The 18,962-nt window shown below is 42.7% G+C and overlaps 1 protein-coding gene across 1 annotated transcript in view; it reads left to right on the forward strand.

Moving 5' to 3' along the window:
• galt (galactose-1-phosphate uridylyltransferase) overlaps positions 1–18,962 on the forward strand; it is a 54,566-nt gene that overhangs the window by 1,783 nt on the left and 33,821 nt on the right. Inside the window, exons 4-7 of the mRNA XM_035535919.1 lie at positions 208–256; positions 2,531–2,660; positions 4,294–4,350; positions 12,306–12,428. Of these exons, the coding sequence (XP_035391812.1) occupies positions 208–256; positions 2,531–2,660; positions 4,294–4,350; positions 12,306–12,428 (359 nt within the window). The remainder of the gene's footprint in view (positions 1–207; positions 257–2,530; positions 2,661–4,293; positions 4,351–12,305; positions 12,429–18,962) is intronic.

Genomic DNA, 18,962 nt, shown 5'->3' on the forward strand with positions numbered 1-18,962 from the left:
CAGCATTTTGCTGAATATCTCTGAGAAATCTCTGGGCATACATAAATGATAGATGAAGAATATCTCGGTCAAGAGTTGGATACAGTAATTGTTGAATGGGCAGACCTGCAAAGAAGGGTATATATGTACTTGTTACATTTTATTGCTTCCAATTTTGTGTATGGAAACATTGTTTCCCAAAGACCATATGTTCCTTATGTGTCATAGGTTCAAATTATCACCCTCTGTTCCAGGCCAAAGCTGCAAGGGGGATTTGGTGAGAAAACTTCATCCTTTTCTGTAGAATACCCAGAGGCCTATTATGCTCCCTCAGACCAAACGTGCAACAGTCTTCCCCATTCATTCCACAGGCACATGCTCAGCCAAGCCTCCTGTCTCAATTTCCATTAGACTTTCACAGTAGGATTTGTCTGCATGTGCATTGACTGAATAATGAACACATGATCTACAGGAGACATTCTTGAGCTATTTAGGAAGCTGTGTGCATGCATTGTTCATTCAGACATATCAGAAGTGAAAATAACTTGTCTGAGTGTTTTTATTATTGTATCCAATATACTATGTTGGATGTATTTTTGGAAGGTACCCATAGTAAAGGAGACCGCTGTAACTATGAGAAGTAAGACTCTAGTTCTCCCTTCCTGTCAGATAAATTGTAAACAATGGCCATTTTGCTTTGAGGGAATCGAGGTCCCTTACATTTTCTGAGCACTGTACATTTGGCTCCTGGCTACACAGTCTAAGGAAGCGCTTTCCCTTAGCTTATTAGTGCCCAGTGCTGGAACACTAATGCTTTGTGTCCTCTCCAGAGAAGCTGCTATTCGAGGAGAAAGGGCAAAGCCGAATGATTTTTGTATTCAAACTTGTGGCAAATTGAAGTTAAATCAATAAGTGGGGGGCGGGGTGGGGGTGCTGGGTCAGGGCTTCTATCAGCACTGGTGTAGTTCCTTAATGAGGTGGAACATGCCTTTTGTGGGCTGTTTTCATGCTACCAAAGTTTCCTCTGCATCTGTTCACTTTCTGTGTTGCAGGTTGATTTATTGGTGTGCACAGTGCTGTATGTGACTGTCATGTGGTGTTGTGTAGGGTTCTTACTTTGAAAAGGAATGCACAGACTTTAGGGAGCTTATGGATAGTTTAGTCATGTTCTGGCCTAAAATCTTCAAGAGCAGCACTCTGTTGGTAAGTGAATGTGGGAAAGATCTGTTGCTGTAGTCATGTGATGTTTTAGGCTTAAGGTACAAAATCAGATCAGAGAAGAGAATTTTCTGTTTGACTAAAGAAAGCCTAAATGTCATTTATTTTAAAGTGATGTATTGTGTGTCCGGGTCTGGCTCACATCTTTTTGAATATGACCTATGCAGACATACAATTTGGCTAACTAAAACAGAGCATGTATACAGGATGTGTTTCCGGACTGAAATATATGATTAGCACTGAGTGGACAACACAAGCCTGATTGTTTTTTTGATGTCAGGAACTGAAGTGCTAGCTGACATCTCTTACGAACACTAGGTGGTGCTGTCATCAAGACTGTGTAACTGATGAAATTCTAGTGTGGTGAGATGTTATGCTCAAGTTGATCTGTGATCTGTTATGACCTTTAGTCGAACAGCTGTGCACATTTTCGATTTACCAGCATAAAAAAGTCAAAGTTAAACTTTATTCTTTAAAAAAAAAAAAAAAAAAAAAAAGTCAGCCAGCAGTGTTAAGTCATATAATTTTTATCTTCCCTGGCTCCATCCCTTTTACTACACTGGCTTGAAAATGAAAACTCCACTAAAGCACTCAGACTCCACTGACCTGTCTGAAGTAGTGATGTGTGTGTTTGTGTGCGTGTAGGAAGCCAATTAGTGCTCCAGCCTCAGCAAAGGCTAGCATAGGAAAGTCTCCTGTGACCTTCCCTCAGGTCTTCCTTCCTCACATGGGCAGCTCATGTTGTTTTGCTTGAGTTACCGAACGCGCCGCTTGAGGTGCCGACAAGTCGCGCGCAGCGGACTGCTAAGTCCTGGCCGCAGATGAGGAGCTAAGGAGTAGATCAGAGGGGGGCTCTGCTTTGGAGAGGGCTGCTGTGTGCCCTTTGAAGCTAGCCATGTCCTACCGTCTCGGCCTGGGTGAAAGACTGCTGGGAAGTCTGGGGTCAGTGTCGACTAGCGCAGCGCAGTGCATAGAGTGCCTACGAACTCCCACCGCGGTGTGTGGAATGGGGAACTAGCGCGCACGTAGGGAGGTTGCCCTTTTTATTATGCAGCGGTCAGGATCAAAGGTGTCAGTGTGTAGAGGGAATCAGTCCTACATGCAGTGCGGCACACATTTAATTTGATAACATGCAATCTGCGACTTGTACCCTGTGGCCTTTGCATTGGACATGCCACTAGCAGATGCAGATCTGTGAAGATTACTTTGAAGTGACTAAGGGAAAACAAAATGATTCTTTAGTTTTTTTGGTAGAAGGGGAAATTGGGTTATAGGAATGTTTTGATGTTACATTCAAATGGATATGACTTATCTAATGCTTGTTTTCCCTCAGTAAGGTCATGTGCTTTCACCCCTGGTCGGACATCACCCTTCCCTTAATGCAACCAGGGGAGATCCGCAAGGTGATTGACAAGTGGGCTGAGTTGATAGAGGAGCTAGGGTCCACCTATCCATGGGTGCAGGTAAGACATTCTGGAGAGTGACCTAGTATCAGATTCCTTCCCATTTTCTGGTGATGTTAGACACAGAAGCTGGTCTAAAAGCAGTATTTTCAGATGCTTCGAGTTGTGGACCACACTCAGTTTCTCCTGCACTAGTTAACAAACAAACAAGTGTTGTGCATATTACAGCAACTCAGTTTTAAATAAGTGACATCTAAGCACACTGGGAGTTGCGAACATTGTACTGAAACGTTTGTATCAAAAGACATTCTCTCCCAGCCGGACATGGATTATTCTCTTTCTCCATATCATGTAACAGTCCATGTTTTAAAGCAGCCAGCCTGAGCTGGGGACAACATTAGCTTTGGCTCTCATGACAGTCTTCCACAGTCTTTGCTAATTGGATCAATTGGGAGCGGGCTTCCTCAGTGAGGGCTTCTCAGGCTTAATCAATGTGAAGCAGTGCAATGTGTTTCTCTGGCCTCCGTCAGCGTATTAAAGCCTCTAAACAGAATGGCCGTGCACCTCAGAGCCTGCCAGCGCTTGTAAGTGTCCAGAACTGAGCTGAGCTGTGTCAGGTTGGAGCAGGAACTCCAGCATAAGCTTACAGACCGTTAAGGGCTAAAATGGTTGATAAGGTCTCGATGACAATCGGAAGGTTCATCAGCTTGTGAAAACATGGCTTTATTAAAGGGTTGTATGGCAGGAACAAAGGATATCCATTTCTCTTTTAATTGTGTGTGTGTGTGTGTGTTTGTTTTATTACTGAGTTATGACTTTGCTCTGGACACTTGCTGGGTTCACACCAAAGGCCACTGTGGTATCAGAGGCAGGCATTAAGGAGCACTTAGCACTTTCAACTTTTTGTCAAGGACTTTTTGAGGCTTCAAGAGCAGTTAGCAAACTTGTTAAAGGTCAGCCTGCCTATACGTCAGGCTGGTCTTTAATGTGGACTAGTCTGGGAAGCCTCAAGGAGCCCTGCGCCTCTAACCTCTTGAGCGCACTCTCCAAGCCTCTCATGTTGTTTGTCTGCTGGAGAGGATCACTCTAGCAACCCTTCAGATAAAGCCGGGTGGTTATCTGCTCTCTGCTAAAGGCATCAGAGCGTGTGGTTACCCCCCCCCCCCCCCCACCCTAAGATTTACAGACCCTGACGAACAACGACGTTAGACAAGTCAATATTTATCAAGCAGAGTAGACAAGGGCAGATCCTGCGCAAATCCTTTCATATTGCCCCTGAGGGAGGCCTGAGGAAGTCTTAAAACTCTCCCCGACAGGAGGTTTCCTCTGCCACGGTCCTGCGCACACTGCTGGGCTTTGACCTAGCATATTTGTGTGTTTACACTTTGTGTGTGTGTGTGTGTGTGTGTGTGTGTGTGTGTGTGTGTGTGTGTGTGTGTGTGTGTGTGTGTGTGTGTGTGTGTGTGTGTGTGTGTGTGTGTGTGTGTGTGTGTTTCTTTGCTGTGGTTGTGTGTAGACAGACCTGGCGTATAGTTGTATGGTTCCATTTACAGTAGTGGCTGCACACACTGTTAGTGTGTAGCTCTGCATGCATAGTGTGTCCTTGTGACAGCGCATCATAGCTCTACTCTAAATTTAATCATTAATTTCTTTCCTTCTCTCTCTCTCTCTCTCTCGCTCTCTCACCTTTCAGATCTTTGAGAATAGAGGTGCCATGATGGGCTGCTCCAACCCTCATCCTCACTGTCAGGTATGGTGCTATCTCAGCCCTTGAGCCTGGCCATTCAGCTTCCTACCCATTAGCACTCATGCTTGCTACCTCACTCAGATATGCAGTGTTGTTTTTTCTTTCTTCTTGTGGATTTTCTTTCTTCTTGTGGATTAAGTGGCCATCTGGAATGCACCTACAATAGGGCTTTAACTGTCACTCTGGCACAGAGTGCACTGATGAGACAGGGCTTATGTAGAGGGCCACTTAACTGCTCCTTGGACTCCAATTAGAGGGTGAAAAGGATGTTCCGGCAGCATACACCCCTGGAACTGTCTTCCTCTATTTTGGGATCCGATGAGGTTCTCCTACGTCTGGGTTTGAACTGCATTCGTGTGTGTGTGTGTGTGTGTGTGTGTGTGTGTGTGTACTTGGGCATGTGCGCTTGTAGGGCAGCTATAAAAAAAAAAAAAAATGCAGCCAAAGGGTGACTATGGAAGCAGGTGGAGTTGGTACCTCGCTGCGCCTGATGGAACTCAGCACGGCATGTTAGCAACATCATCTCTCAGTTTGCCTCTCCTGTCTTGTCCTCTCCTGTCCTCGCTTGGGTGTCTGTCTCGCCCTCCTTGTCTCCAGATGCAGGCAGGCTGTCATCATAGTGCCGTGACGGTGGAGCAAGTCGAGCATTCCTCCAGGCTCTCCACCTCACCTCCACAGTGACTCTACTGCTTGCTCATAACCCTAGTGTGCAGGAACACCATGTTGGGCTGAGATCCACCAATCACTAGGGGGCAATAGAGGACCTTGAGTAAGTTGAGTGAACTGTGAAAGAAATCTTAGCAGCCACCTGTTCTTGTTTTTCCATTCAAATGCCTCTCTGTGGGAAAGCAGGCTAAGGCTACTTGTATGGTAATGTTTTCATAGTATGTCACTGACTGTCACTGAGCTCAGTCAGTTCAGACTTGTTAGTGGGACGGTTTATTGGGATGGCTATCTAGACACAGAATGAGACTCATTTTGGAGTTATACTGTTAACTGAGTTTTTTGTTAAAACTCCTTTAAAAGTCTTACATGAGGTCTTAATTGTGTCTAGAAAAACGTTTTTTTCTCTCTCGCACGGGAAGTCAGTTAATTTTTTCCAAAGACAAGGGATACCTGTTCAGTACAAGTGTCTGCTTAAAGTGATCTGGGAAGTCTTCACTATTTTGTGACTTTGTACATACTAAAACAAAGGAGATACAGATGCATCCCTGTGCCTTTCATAGACACTGTGTGCCTCATCAAATGACGCCTCCTCCTTAGACCTAATAGACTCCTTCCTGTCATCTTCAATGCAGTTTCCCTGGCAACACTTTATCTATACATCATGAACTCACCGTGACAGTTCCCTTGCAAGCCAGTCACCCAGACCATGCCTGCTTTCTCGTCTGCCTGGGTCTGGGGCTGTGGTTCACAGTCCAGATTGCATCGAGCTCATGCTAAGCCTGACAGCTTTTTAGTGCTGGGCCCCATGGCTTCTATCAATGGGCTGAGCTAAATATAGACTGACAAATCTTCCTTCACATGCCTGCCCCTTTGGAGAGCTAGCAGCCCTCCGTGCCCCAGTGGAGGACACTGGCTCTGCCAATGAGCACCCTGCCAGGGCTGGAGAAGCTCACCAGCTCACCTTCCCCAGTGAAAAGAGGGGCTGAGCAAGGTGGACTTCAGTTCAGGAGCCGGTCGGGGACAAGGTGTGTACAGCATGAGAGAGAGAGAGAGAGGAGATGGCGAAGGAATGGGAGAAGCACATTGGTAGAGATGAAAATGAAAGGAGGAAAGAGGGCAATGGATGGAAAGAGAGAACAGGCGTGCTTGCATCAGGAGTTATACAGTAGGACAGCTGTGCTGATACAGCTCCGGATATCTCTGACTTCTTCCTCTCCCTCCTCTTATCATACGCACCCAGACTTTCACCTTTGTGAGACTTGCGTACAGTTCCAGAAATGGCCCGGAGGCACGTCTGCCTCCTCATAAGGGAGGTTGTGCAAGCACTAGTCTGGCTTAGGGGTGCTCATTCGGTTTGTGTGATGTCCTCGGCACGCTGTGTGTGTTTGAGTAGTGCTGTACTTTTCATACTTGGTGGGCTGGAGCAGATTTAAGTTGTTTAGTGAAAATGAAATGAGGGAAGGTAACTGTTGGTCCTGGAAATCAGCCAAAATTGCAATGCAAACACAACCAGGTGATTAGCATCGCTTTTTTCTCTTTTTTGTTTAATTTAGTTATTTGTCTATCTCTATCATAATCTGACAGTATGTTTCTTTTATGTTTGGGTGCTTAATTTGTGTAACTTTTTTTAGCTTGTTTCAACAGTTATTCAGCAATCATTCTAGAGGTAGCAAGCAAAGTCTGTTTATCAAAATCACCAGTGTCTTTTTGCCATTTGTGCTGCAAAACCTGTCGTCAAGTCTTCAATCTCCTTCAATCTCTACAGACTCGTGGAGACTTTATAAACAGCTAACAATGGCTGTGTTTTACTAAAGAGATTAATTAAAAATATATATATTTTAAGATGTGCCTTTATGCCCCAGACCTGAACTTCTGACTGTAAACGCTTGTGTGTTTCCGACATAGTCAAAGTGTGTGTGATTCGGTTATAAATGAAACATAACAAAGGCAGCAGCCCAAACAGCATGGCAAAGTGGAGAACTGCTCACAGAAGACTCCAGACCAGAGCATGGCAGAGGGGTGCTCAAGAATCAGTGGAGGAATTGGGTTATACTGCATGCCAGGGGGCAATAAAGAATTGGAGAATTGGTGATATGAATATGATCCTGCATATTCTCTCTCTCTCTCTCTCTATGTGCTCTGTGGATTTAAAATAAAATGTGTGTATGTGTGTGTATATATGTGTGTGTATATGTGTGTGTGTGTGTATATATAAATAAAAAGTTGGGGGAGAACTCTGCTGAAATCACTTAAAAATGCATTAGGCATAATTCCAAAATTCCCATGTGGAGATATTTGCTGTGAATACCACTAGGCTTTTGAAGTACTATCCAGGCAGTGTGGAGTCCATGGAGGGCAGACCGAAGAGCTTCATTTTCTCTGAGTGCAGAGAGGGACCTGCTCACTAGGTCGGTGCAACCGTATAAAAAATCTCCCAGGCAGTTTTAGCTGTGGCCCAGCTGTTTAGACACTGATCCTGTCTGCCTCGGACCATGTGGGAAATCTGCGGCACTCGTGTCTGCACCTTTATCAGACAGAACAGGGGTACTGGAATGTTTCATTCTACATGTGTATGACCTGTTGTGTGTTTGGCCTGGAAGCACAAAGGATGCCCATTACCAGGCTTCACTAACATGTTAAGTAAATGTCTGCTGGAGTTAAGTGAAGTCCCAAAGGTTAGTTTTGGCAGGGGGTTGTGTTATAGCAAACCTACCCTCAGATCTATGTTTTTTGTTTGTTTGAATAATTTGGAGTGCAGTTACAGACTTGTGAAATGCAGTTTTGGGTTATTTGTGTTTCAGTTCTGGCAGTGGAATCATGGCTGTTGTGCATTCTTTTTTAATTCAATGTCTGTCCATTTTCTTTCATATATCAGAGCAGAAGACTTGTGTTTGATCAGACATCTGTGTGATACCATACTTCTCGATCTTGAGAAGGTCCACACTATTAATATGTTCCCATGATCTCTCCTCTGTCCTTTACTCAAAGTTTGCACAGTGAACTCCAGACTGATTCCGTTCCATTTAGCATCATCTCCCTGGTCATTTATCATAGACTTATCACAGCCAGTAAGTAAATATAAGATGATGTTTTCTCTAGCCTAACCCAGATGGCTCTATCACTGTTTCAGCCTTCCATGAATAAATGCATGAGGTCATGTATAAATGTGTAATTTTACTTATCCATTTACAAAGTGAGAGATAGAGGACACACCGGGAAAGGACTGATAGGAGATTGACATTCTCCAGGTAAACTTTGGCTGATGGCTTTCTAGATGGGAAGTCAGTCTGGAGCACGTGGTGGGCTGCGACGCGAGAAAGAAAGAAATAGCACGGTGCATATGGCAGCGAAAACGTCAATCATCCAGAAATCCTGCAGCAGGGAAAATATTAATACTCGGCCCTGCCCATGTTCCAAACCTTGCCTGCAGGTAGTAATCCAAACACTGGACCGTCTCGGTTTTTGTGCCTCCAATGGCATTACTGCTAGGTTCTATTTAATGGCAGAAGAGACAGTGCTCCTGCCATTCATTTATCTTTAGCCATTCTTATACTTGTTTTGCACAAGGGAGAGATGGCGGGGCGATGGATGACTGGTGTCTGGCGGCTCATGCAGGTTCACAGGCTGACGTGGCCTGCAGTGTCGGCAGGCAGACAGGCAGAGAGCCTGCGATTAGCTGTCCTCCCTGCTGCTCCACACCCTACCCCCCAGCCCCTCTCTCCTCTTCTCCCCAAATGCCTCCTTTATCACTGCTGACATTCAAATAGGCAGCTGCAGTGTGGATGAACTGTCTGTGTTTGTGCTGTGTCTCCTGCCTCTGTTGCACACAGGCAGCCAGAGGTCCACGCGGCTTCCACCCTCCACCTAGATGAGAAGAGCTTTTAAAATAAAGAGGGCTGAGACTGTGTGCACAAACTCTTTGGCATAAAACATTATCAGTTTATGATGACTAATTGATTTTTGGTCAGCTAAGGCCGTGTGTGTGTGTGCGCGTGCACGCTTGCATGCGCATGCATGTATGTCGAGAGACCTGATGTTTAATGCATGAGCACAGCATGTTCTTTTTGAATGAATTCTGGATGAGATTACCTGGTTGACCCTTGCCCACCTCACAGGAAGTTATGCTGTCATCCACTGTGCATAAATAGAGCACTTTATGCCTGTGCCTTGAAAACAATTAAGAGAATGATGATGGTGTGAGGGCTCTTTCAACTGGCTGTCTCACAGTACAAATGGTAGATGATATATCACTTTCTCGCCCCTTTGGTCAGACTCCTACGTAAGGCACTGCTTCTTTTCCATCTTCCTGGGCTCACCACAGGTGCTCTGTTATAATGTCTCTCAAAACAATAGCTTGAAAAGTCTTCAAAAAACTCTGTTCAACTGTGATTCATGTTCTGGAAGAGATCAGCTTCAGACTGGGGTAATCCTTCTGAAGTTCATCTGCTTTTAATATAAGCACTGGCCACTGCTGCGCAGGCCTGTAAAAATCACCCACAAAAAAGATGGGGAGGGTGGGGGTTTGGGGGGGCTGTTGGACGCCAGGACTACTAGTAATGAGTCATTTTCTTTTACGTAATCCTTCATTTTGAGAAATCCTCACGAGCACAGACATTTTGGTGCGCAGCCTTGAACGCAGTATAAACACGAACAAACAAAGAGAGGCTCCGATCCAGATGTTATGAAAGTGAGCAAGACCGACTGCCCGTGCCTTCAGAAGAGACGATTATTTTTTCTCGAGTGTTATTTAATTTTTATTGCTGTATAACAGTTTGATGGAAGAGAAACATGCTTTTATCCTAAAATTAATCCACACTGCTTAATGTAATGCTGAAAGAGAACACCAGCTGACCATTTTTCCCCTTCATTGTGTTTTCACCATTGCAGGCCTCCATTCTGATGACAAGACTTCTGTCTAGTTTTACTGCTAGCACGTTTTCAGGGATTACATTCCATGAATAACAGTGCTGTAAAGTTCACTCTGGTCTCCCATTTGGTTTTACTCTGTGGCTTGGCCCTGGGACACTTGATATGAAAAACTAGTTGTGGAAGACATTTTGGAGATTTGTACCATTTGGGCTGACTGTTATTGGTAATTTTGATGTAATGTCTCCCTCTATCAAAGAGAAGTTTCCACACGGGAATATGCTAGAACCTTGCAGCAGTGTGAGCGGTTTTGTCATGACGTATGAGGAAAATGGAGAAGAGTTGAGATCATGGTCAAACGGATGTATGCTTGACATGAGACTTTATTCAAAACCTTATTTACTGTTTTACACTCTAGGTGAATTTCTACAACGAACCCGAGCCAAAGTGCCTCTCTAATCAAAGCCTAAAAATCTCTCAGGGTTATGAATTGGAGTGCAGAAATTGAATTAGGAAAAGGAGCTATGGTGAGTGTGTTGCTGAATTAGTTGCTTTTGAAAACAGACCTGTCTAAGCAAATAGTCTTTAGTTAGACCCTGCAGTATTTTCTGTTCCATCACTTAGTTAATTTTATCTTTATTCAATTTAATCACCTTTGATAGTCCAGTAGTTTTGCCTTGTAATTATAGCAGCACACAAATTTTAGCAGTTCAGCTCCTCTGCTTGTTTATGATCTATGACAATAGTAAATTGCCCATAATGTATGACATTTTAGCAGTATGTTGTGGGTCAAAAAATGCTCAAATTAATTTGACCGTTTAATCAAAACATTCCTGAATTTCACGAGCCTCTGACCATTTAGTTAAAACATTATTTTTAATAGAACTTACTCTGTCAGGCTTATATAAGTCTTAAATCTTGACTTTTTTTTGTCCTAGGAGATTTTGTCTTTCTGTATGTGGTGTAGTCATCACTCACATATCCCTGAAAACAGATGCTGAGTTTATGGTGGTGCTTAAAATTTAATGAATAAATCCTGATTGCAACTCTTCATTCCAGTTATAACAGACGTCTTGGAAGAGTTGCCGCACTATGTTTGAACTGAGATTACAAGAATGTTCTCCACTTAATGTGGTGATGAAGGAAACCGGGCACTTTTTCTGAAAGTCTGACCAGGACAATCAAGACCAGTTAAACTTTATTAGGCATTAATCAGCGAGTCCAGAATGTTGAAACATAGCACGTGCATTGGCATCAGCTTTGTAAAAGAATTGAGAAGGGGGTCACATCATTGGTGTGGTTCTTTTGCTACCTTCACACAGGCCAGTTGAAAACAATATTCTGTTAGGTGATGATGCCTGTTGATTGATTACCCACCTCAGAAGATCTTAAATAGCTCAGTGTCACTGCAAATGAAGCCTTGGGATTCCTACTTCTTGGGATTCCTACTTCTAATGTGCTTTTCATAGTTTCCTTATATAAAGTGCAAACTCTCTTATCACTGTTCTTTCTTGTTTTCCCCTATCTCTCCTTTAGTCCTTTTTCAATCATTAAGCTGAAATAAGCTGTAGGAAAGGTATTAATAATATATTTTATACAACAGCAGTGCCTTGGTTGAACGTTAACCTTGTTTTTCATCCGTTGCGATTTAATGGAAGCTGTGGATTCTGATTTTGGATTCTATGCCACATTTCTCTTGATTCAAATGTGATTCTCAGTATATAGGAAATGCTGGAAAATAAATGATGTGCTAAAACTATGAAACCATTGAGAGGTAGTGATTGGACTGTAATTTTGTTCATTTGTTAACAGGGTGTACAAGAATACCTTGCTGTCTTATGTATGGGCTATGTCGGAGTTCCTCTACTTCAGGTCCGTCTGTGCTCAGTGTCAGGGCCTGAGGTGATAATGCTAGGATGAAAGTCTCTTGGTGCAGACACAGTGGGGAAGAGAGAATCTCAATCACAAAGTGGACAGATTTTTCCCACTGGCTCCATGCACATCTCATGAAACACTCCAAAGCCACACACTTTGTAGCAGGTCCTTGTGCTAGGAAGTGTAGCCCTAGTCAGTATCTGCTGCTGATTCACCTAAACCTTCTCTGTGGGGCAGCAGATGGAATAGATGCTATCTTCACAAGTGCTTATTAACTCCAGTGGTCATGCAGGATAATTGGGACTTCCATGCTCCGCAGTGTCTCTCTTCATCCATTTGCGTGTGGGAGTGCAGGGTTTCGCTGGGACTGTAGTTATTTTTGTGACTGGGAAGGAGACTAAGCACATCATTGTTTGTTATTGGGGGTGGCACAGATTGTGTTGTTTCTACAGTGCTGCGCTCAAGGTCTTTGCTGTTTGGTGAATGTGATGAAGAATAACTACACTGACTCCATGTCTCCCTTTGTTGTCACTCTCTCTATCTCTCTCTAGATTTGGGCCAGCAGTTTCCTGCCTAATGAGCCAGCCCTGGCTGAACGCTGTCAGAGAGAGTATCTACGGAAGCACGGAGAGGCCATGCTGTTGCGGTATGCTCGTATGGAGGCTCAGGCACAGGTAGATGGCCACCCAAACGTGGAGGTTAACCTCCTTACTGTAATCTACTCCTTTGCTCTGACTGTATCAGAGATCTCATATTATCAAAATTATGCTGGATAAATAAATAAATAGCAGTGATTATTTCATTTTTGTAATATGGATTATGCACCTTTCGATGTTATTCGGTTTACTACAGGAATGAAAAAAGATGGTATTGACAGACCAAGTTTTAACGGCTCAGTTTCCAAATCTCACTTTAAACAGACCAATCTAATCCTAGACCACCACTGCTGCTCTGAGAGTAGGTGTTCATTCCTCACCTCCCAGAAACAGCTGCTTTTCATCCTTTGCCTTCCCACCTCCTTATCTCCGTTGAGGTCTGCAGGGGTACTGGGAGGCATTAGCATGCACATCTGAGCTGGTGATGCACCAGCAAATGTCGGCAGCCTTACCTGGTTGCTCGCCAACGCGATGCTTGGTGCACATACTGACCGGGCCCACTGCCTCTGTAGTGGGACAGGGTGGTGCTTGGTTGGGTTGGATGGAGCAGGGGGTTTGATTCTGATTTGCACATGGGAGTCAACAAGAAAAAGCCAGCAATTACCATAATGGTGGAGAAATTATTATTGGCTTGGTTACATTGCTCGGAAAAGAGAGGTAAATAAGAGGCAAACATACTTATATCAAGATGCAAATAGGGAGTTTGGATTATAAAATGATTTGGTGCATGGTGTGTTTTGAAAGGCACAAATATTGGTTTATTTAGCATTACTTCAACATACTAATACCATATCGTTAATAAAACCGCAAGATAGGATGTGTAAAGGACTGTCCCCATGTTGGCTAATAGTTATCAAATTGGACTAATATGACTAATAGGAGACCTGCAGTTTTAGACATTCCTGTAACAGCCAGTTTTCATATATGGGTTACTCAGCTATTGTTGTCCATGTTTCTACTAGCAGCTAACAAAGTAAGCAAGTTAGCACCAAGCCTGTGTTTTTATATGTGATAACTGAATTAACCAACTGTCTAACGCTTTGGATTATTTATGCTTAAATTAGCTGATTAATACCAGGACAGCTGGTTGATTTGCTTCCTTTATATGACTCAAAAAACACAATGGGTTTCGTATTAGAAGTGAGGGGCTTCTTACTGGAAGCCTTTCACTAATTCTTGAGTGACTTAAATGATGGCAGATCCTGACATGTTGGCAGAGTGTACACGGTAGGCGGCACTGGCAGGGCAGCAGAAAGTGGACAGCATGTCATATCACTAGATGCTTTGATTGTAAAGTGCCAAAACAAATCTTTGCACAGTTAATGGTTCAAAGTGATGCCAAAATAAATCTTTAAATGGTGGATAATTTCATGCACATGGTTAAAGACATGGGTCACACAATTTTCTTCAGATGCACATTTACAGACCATGTGAATATCGGAGTGCTTGCAGAACACTTATCAGGACCATCTGCTCATTTGACATTATGCTTATGGGAAATTTCTATGATTCATTAGCTCACTTGTTTCCTCGTCTTGTTCACCTGTGTTATAGTGTAGAGGCCATTATTAAAATAATGGTTAACAAACAACACCCTGCCTTCCTAGTATCAGTTTTATATTGATGTAGGTTACTCTAGCTTATGAATTACCTCTGCTGGCATGAACATTGGGGTTGTCACCACTTGTTTATTCCCCTTTAGATATTTCCCACTGTTTGCTCTGCCAGTCAGGCAGTGCATTTTCCCCTTAGGCCATCTCCTCACTCATATTCCCTCTCCCTTTCATCTGTGTTGTGCTGCTGTTGCCTCTGGATGCCAGTGCTCAAATTCCTGCTCTGAGACCTAAAAGGCTGAGGCATAGTCATTAATAAAATAGGAGCCGTTAGCGTTTTAAGGATGCAGTTTCTTGATTAGAGATGGGAACAGTTCTAAGATGTTAACGCCAGTCTAATAAAAGCACTAAGTAGTATACTAATGAATCAAATAATTATTTTACATAGCCTGCTTTCATGGTATTAATGTGTGTGGAATGGAAAAAAAGTTTGCAGTCATTCCATTTGACTTATCATTAAACTTAAATCATTAAATCAACTTTTTAGGAGTGTCTGTTAATATGCCAGAAAGCTTTAAACTGGTGCATTTCATTTTGCTTGTATGTTCGATGCTATTTTGGATGGGAACTTTAGTTCAGTCACAGAGCGACTGAAGAAAATGGAGATGACTCGTGTCGCTTGCGCCCTATGGTTTACCCCGACCTGGGAGTTCCTATTATCACTGAGTTGCTATGGCTGCAGGGGCTGCATTTAGTCTCTCATGTCCGGGCAGCAGGGGGTCAGGGGAAAAAGTGCTGACCAGCTGGAAGCGCCACGCTGTCTCTCTTCCTCACCACCTGCAAATTGGGAGCACTTCCCCTTTTCTCTGTGTTTGTAATTATGGGCTAGCTAATGCTACAGCATGTTTTGTTGTCTTTATGATTTATCAAATTCAGTGAGAGCTTTGATTTATTGTTAATTAGATAATTTTTAAATTAAATGGAAAACCTTTCCTGAAAATAATTAGATTTTGGTTATAGCAAAAATAGTTTGTTTGTTTTAATAAAATGGACACATTTCTGTCATTAAAAATGTTTTATGTAACTGTTGCTGTCAAAAGGTAAATGGCTGAAACTCATGGCTTAAGATATTTTGGATGGCTTTCACAGAGGTCCTTCTGGCCATCCCATCATGAGATGGATGTTGTCCGCTCTCTTGTCGTGAGTGTGGCTAATTTCCCCGCAGTCTCACCGGTGCCTCTTTCACACGCTCACCTAGCCTTTTGTCCGGCTGCAATCTGCCAGTCCCTTTTTTTGGCCCAAGTGTGCACTTTTCCACCAAGATGAGATTAGCCTGTCATCACTGACCATCTGCAGAACTCTGGAAAGACTTTGAAGCTCCTCTACCTGTGACCCATCTAAAATTTCCCACAGGATTTGTAAAACTTACCAAATGTGTTACTTTAAATGTAGATACTGATTAAAAGCTTTGTACTCACCAGTTACTATTATGCATAATGGTTTTCCATGTTCACATGTTAATGACAACATTAGCTTTTAGCTTGAACTATTTCTCAAACTTCACCATCTAAGTACACTTTTGAGAACTTTTGAACTGAAAGTCGTCTCCTTTCTGGTTGATCTCATCTTCCATTAACATCACTGCTAGAGGCAGGGTCAGCTATGGTATGATTAAGAGCAGAAGCAGGCAGGATGTTCTTTAGCAGTGTTGGTGCTCATTTAGTTTCCCTTCAGTTAATTTTTCAAACACAAAGAGAGGAACCCCCTCAAGATCAGGCTGGTTTAAGCTCTCCTAGCAGTGTCACTGTTGCAAGCCCAAGGCCAGCTCCCAAACCAGCTTTGACAGGGCATGGGGAATGGTGAAGGGTGAAAGACAGGGCCATGCTGTGGCCCATTGCAGCTCATTGTGCTTGCTCCAGCGTGGGAACCTCAGCGATCTGTCACTACTCCTGAAAAGAGAGGTGGCCAGAACACAGCCTAGCTCCACCCCCCGAATGTTTCCCCTCAACATTTCTTTTTTCTGTTAATAATAAAATGAATCAAACAGTTACTCTGGCTTTATTCTGGATGTTCCAGTGTAAATGACCATGAAGGCACTAACGGTGTTCATAGAAATAATTGCCACAGCTCCTGATTGGAGATGGTCTTTAAGTTCATAAATTGCGTAAAGAATTTGGCGATATTGAATGAGGTGTTTGGAGATATTGGATGCATCACACCCACCCTGCTGCCATTTTACTGTTGTTACTGTGTTTTTCGGCTGCTGATGTACGGTAGTTATCTCTTTTTGTGAAAGGAGTGTTGCAGCAGTCGTTGTATGAGTGTTGTGCAGTCTGATGTACCATACCTCCATATATAGAAATGAAGAACCAAATACATTTATTTAATATATGGCCATAGAAAGAATCGACAGCACAAACTGTGCACATTTATCAGCAACACGTTATTAGATTTCGCTTACTCTTGTCAGTGTTGAATAGTATATTGAAAAGAACCACGTTGTGTTTGACAAGCATGCCCTGGCAGGGGAGATTTGGTGATAGGCTACCGTATTGCAGTATTACAGGAGCTGGGTCTGTGCGTGCCTGCGTGCGTGCGTGCGTGACAGGGAGGTTAAAACATATGACCCTCTGGCTCAAAGCCAGCTTCCAAGAGTACCATGCCTTGCTGCGGACACTGCGTGTAAATTGTGATTTTACCTTGCATAAACACACTGCATGTCGCAATGCAAATTAAATGTCTTTGTTATGCAAAAGATTGACAAAAGCAATTTTCCAGAGGAAATATACTAGTACTGTAGCCATCATGTGGCATATATGTGCAGGTGAGATTATGCCAGACTGTATAGTTATGTCTGGTTTCTGGGGCAAGGCCTACTTTTGACAGTTTCCACTGTTAAGTTCTTCTCAAAATGTCTGAAACCAGTCTTTGCTCACCTTTCAACTAAGCTTTCATTGAGGGACATGGGTCCAAATTAATCTGCTATGGTGATGTTTCCTACCAAAAGCTGTCACAGGACTATAAAAAGCACCTTACTGAAAGACAAGAGAAAAAAGAAAGTTTGGTGAAAGTTAACTACCTAGGAGTTCATCTATTGTTGGGCAGTAAGCCTTTCTCAATTCTGAATATCTCCCAGCAGTCTGTGTGGAATAAAGCCATGGCTGATTGGCTGGGGCTGCATCTCTGAAGGGATAGGCCGTTGCAGCAGGACTACTTGGGGTGACTGCAGGTTAATGAGCATTTGAATATAACTGACAGAAGACGGCCCAAACATAACCCCTGCTTTAAGCTGAGGAAATGAGGAAATTCTTCCTCACTTTTTTATCTGTGCCATGGCTTTGAATAGATCTGCAGAATTTCACCTTCACTGTTCTATGCAGAACACAAATAAGTAATAACTATACCACTTGTTTATTCTGTATACCCCATAATTTAAGACAGACTTAGAAAAGTAAAGGAAGGAAATGCCTTTTATTGCTCAGTGTAGTAATGGAAACAATTCGATTAGTAAGAGGAATATCTGTGTTGATGCTTTATTGTGGAGGTTTTGTCACATTCCTGTCTTTATTGTGTTTGGAGTGTGACCACAAGCGACAGTTTAATGTGATTTGAAATATCTCCATCTGTGAAAGCTAAAGGCTTTGTGGAACCAGGAAAGAAGAGAACACTGTAAAATCAATTTTCTTGATGACTTTGTTCATCAGACAAAACTTCTTTCACTTGCAGTTCCTAAGACCAGGGGATTTTTCTAATGATTGCTAAGGAAAGCAGAGTTCAAGGTTAAAAACACTCCTGTGACATGTCTTGCCAAGTGTACCAAAAGCACACTCCCACATATGGTGTGTTTTGTATTTTAAACCCTCACTGGCGTGAAGAACTAATTAAGGCAGAAATTGATGAGCCACGATAACTCCTGATAGTCAGTGATGCATGGTAACATTTTAAGTCAAGCCAGAATTCAGTTCAAGGTCTAATGACAGTTAGCTGCTTCATTTGCTGATTTGGTAAAGGACAGAAAAAGGCTGGAAGAAGAATGGACAGACTGACCTTTTATATGAGAACAATTGATACCACATTTGTGCTTCTATTTACCATGTGAAATTATGATATTACGCAGGTCTGTGTTGTGTCAGATACACACAATAGGTGTGAAGCCGCATGAGCATAACCCCTTCAATGCCTAATCATATTGATTATGATCCATTAGGTTGATCATGGTGAGTTACCGTTGTGGCACACAGGGTCTTTGCAAGGCATCTGCAGAATATTAACTCCACAATATGTTGAGGTAATAGGTTACAGCAGGAGTTTAGCACCATGAGCTTGTTAACAATGCTATTTTCACTTTACAAGAATTCTTTTTTCTTAAATGCACACAAGGTGCCACGATAATTGCAACATAGTGTTTTATAGTGATTTTGACATGTGGAGAGGAACAGGTGCATAAAATAAAACCTTTATAAACTGCTCACAAACAAATTTTGAGTGGTAAAGAAAAAACAACAAAACACTAAACATGCCAGAGCTACTCAGAGATTCAGTACCAGGTCTTCATTCAGATTGCATGCTAAATGAAAATACTGACCAGGGATATAAATTCCTCCACTGATTGTAGTTTAGCACTGCAGAAAATGACCTTCAGAAACAAAATATTTAGTACTACAAATGCTTGATTGTTTTATTTTAGTGTTGCTGACATCACTTAATCTGTTCAGTTTTCACAAGCGTTTGGTTTGAAGAATTTCAGGCAACATTCAACCTGTCTGAAGTGCTAAATCCTCAAATATATACTCTGATCCTATGCCTAGAGTAGTCTTTAGAAAGGGAAAATGTTTCTAATGACAATAAAAGCTATGACCCTCAAAAGAGGTCAAGAGAGCAAAAGACCTTGGACAAAGGCCCGTGTAGTTTTAGTGCAGGAATAAGTAGGGTACTTTGTTGTAGGGCATGATCCTAGGTAGGATAATCCTGTACAGTAAACAGCAGACAGTGCATGAAA

This window comes from Electrophorus electricus, chromosome 17, assembly GCF_013358815.1.
Source record: "Electrophorus electricus isolate fEleEle1 chromosome 17, fEleEle1.pri, whole genome shotgun sequence".
In the NCBI taxonomy this organism is placed as follows: domain Eukaryota; kingdom Metazoa; phylum Chordata; class Actinopteri; order Gymnotiformes; family Gymnotidae; genus Electrophorus; species Electrophorus electricus.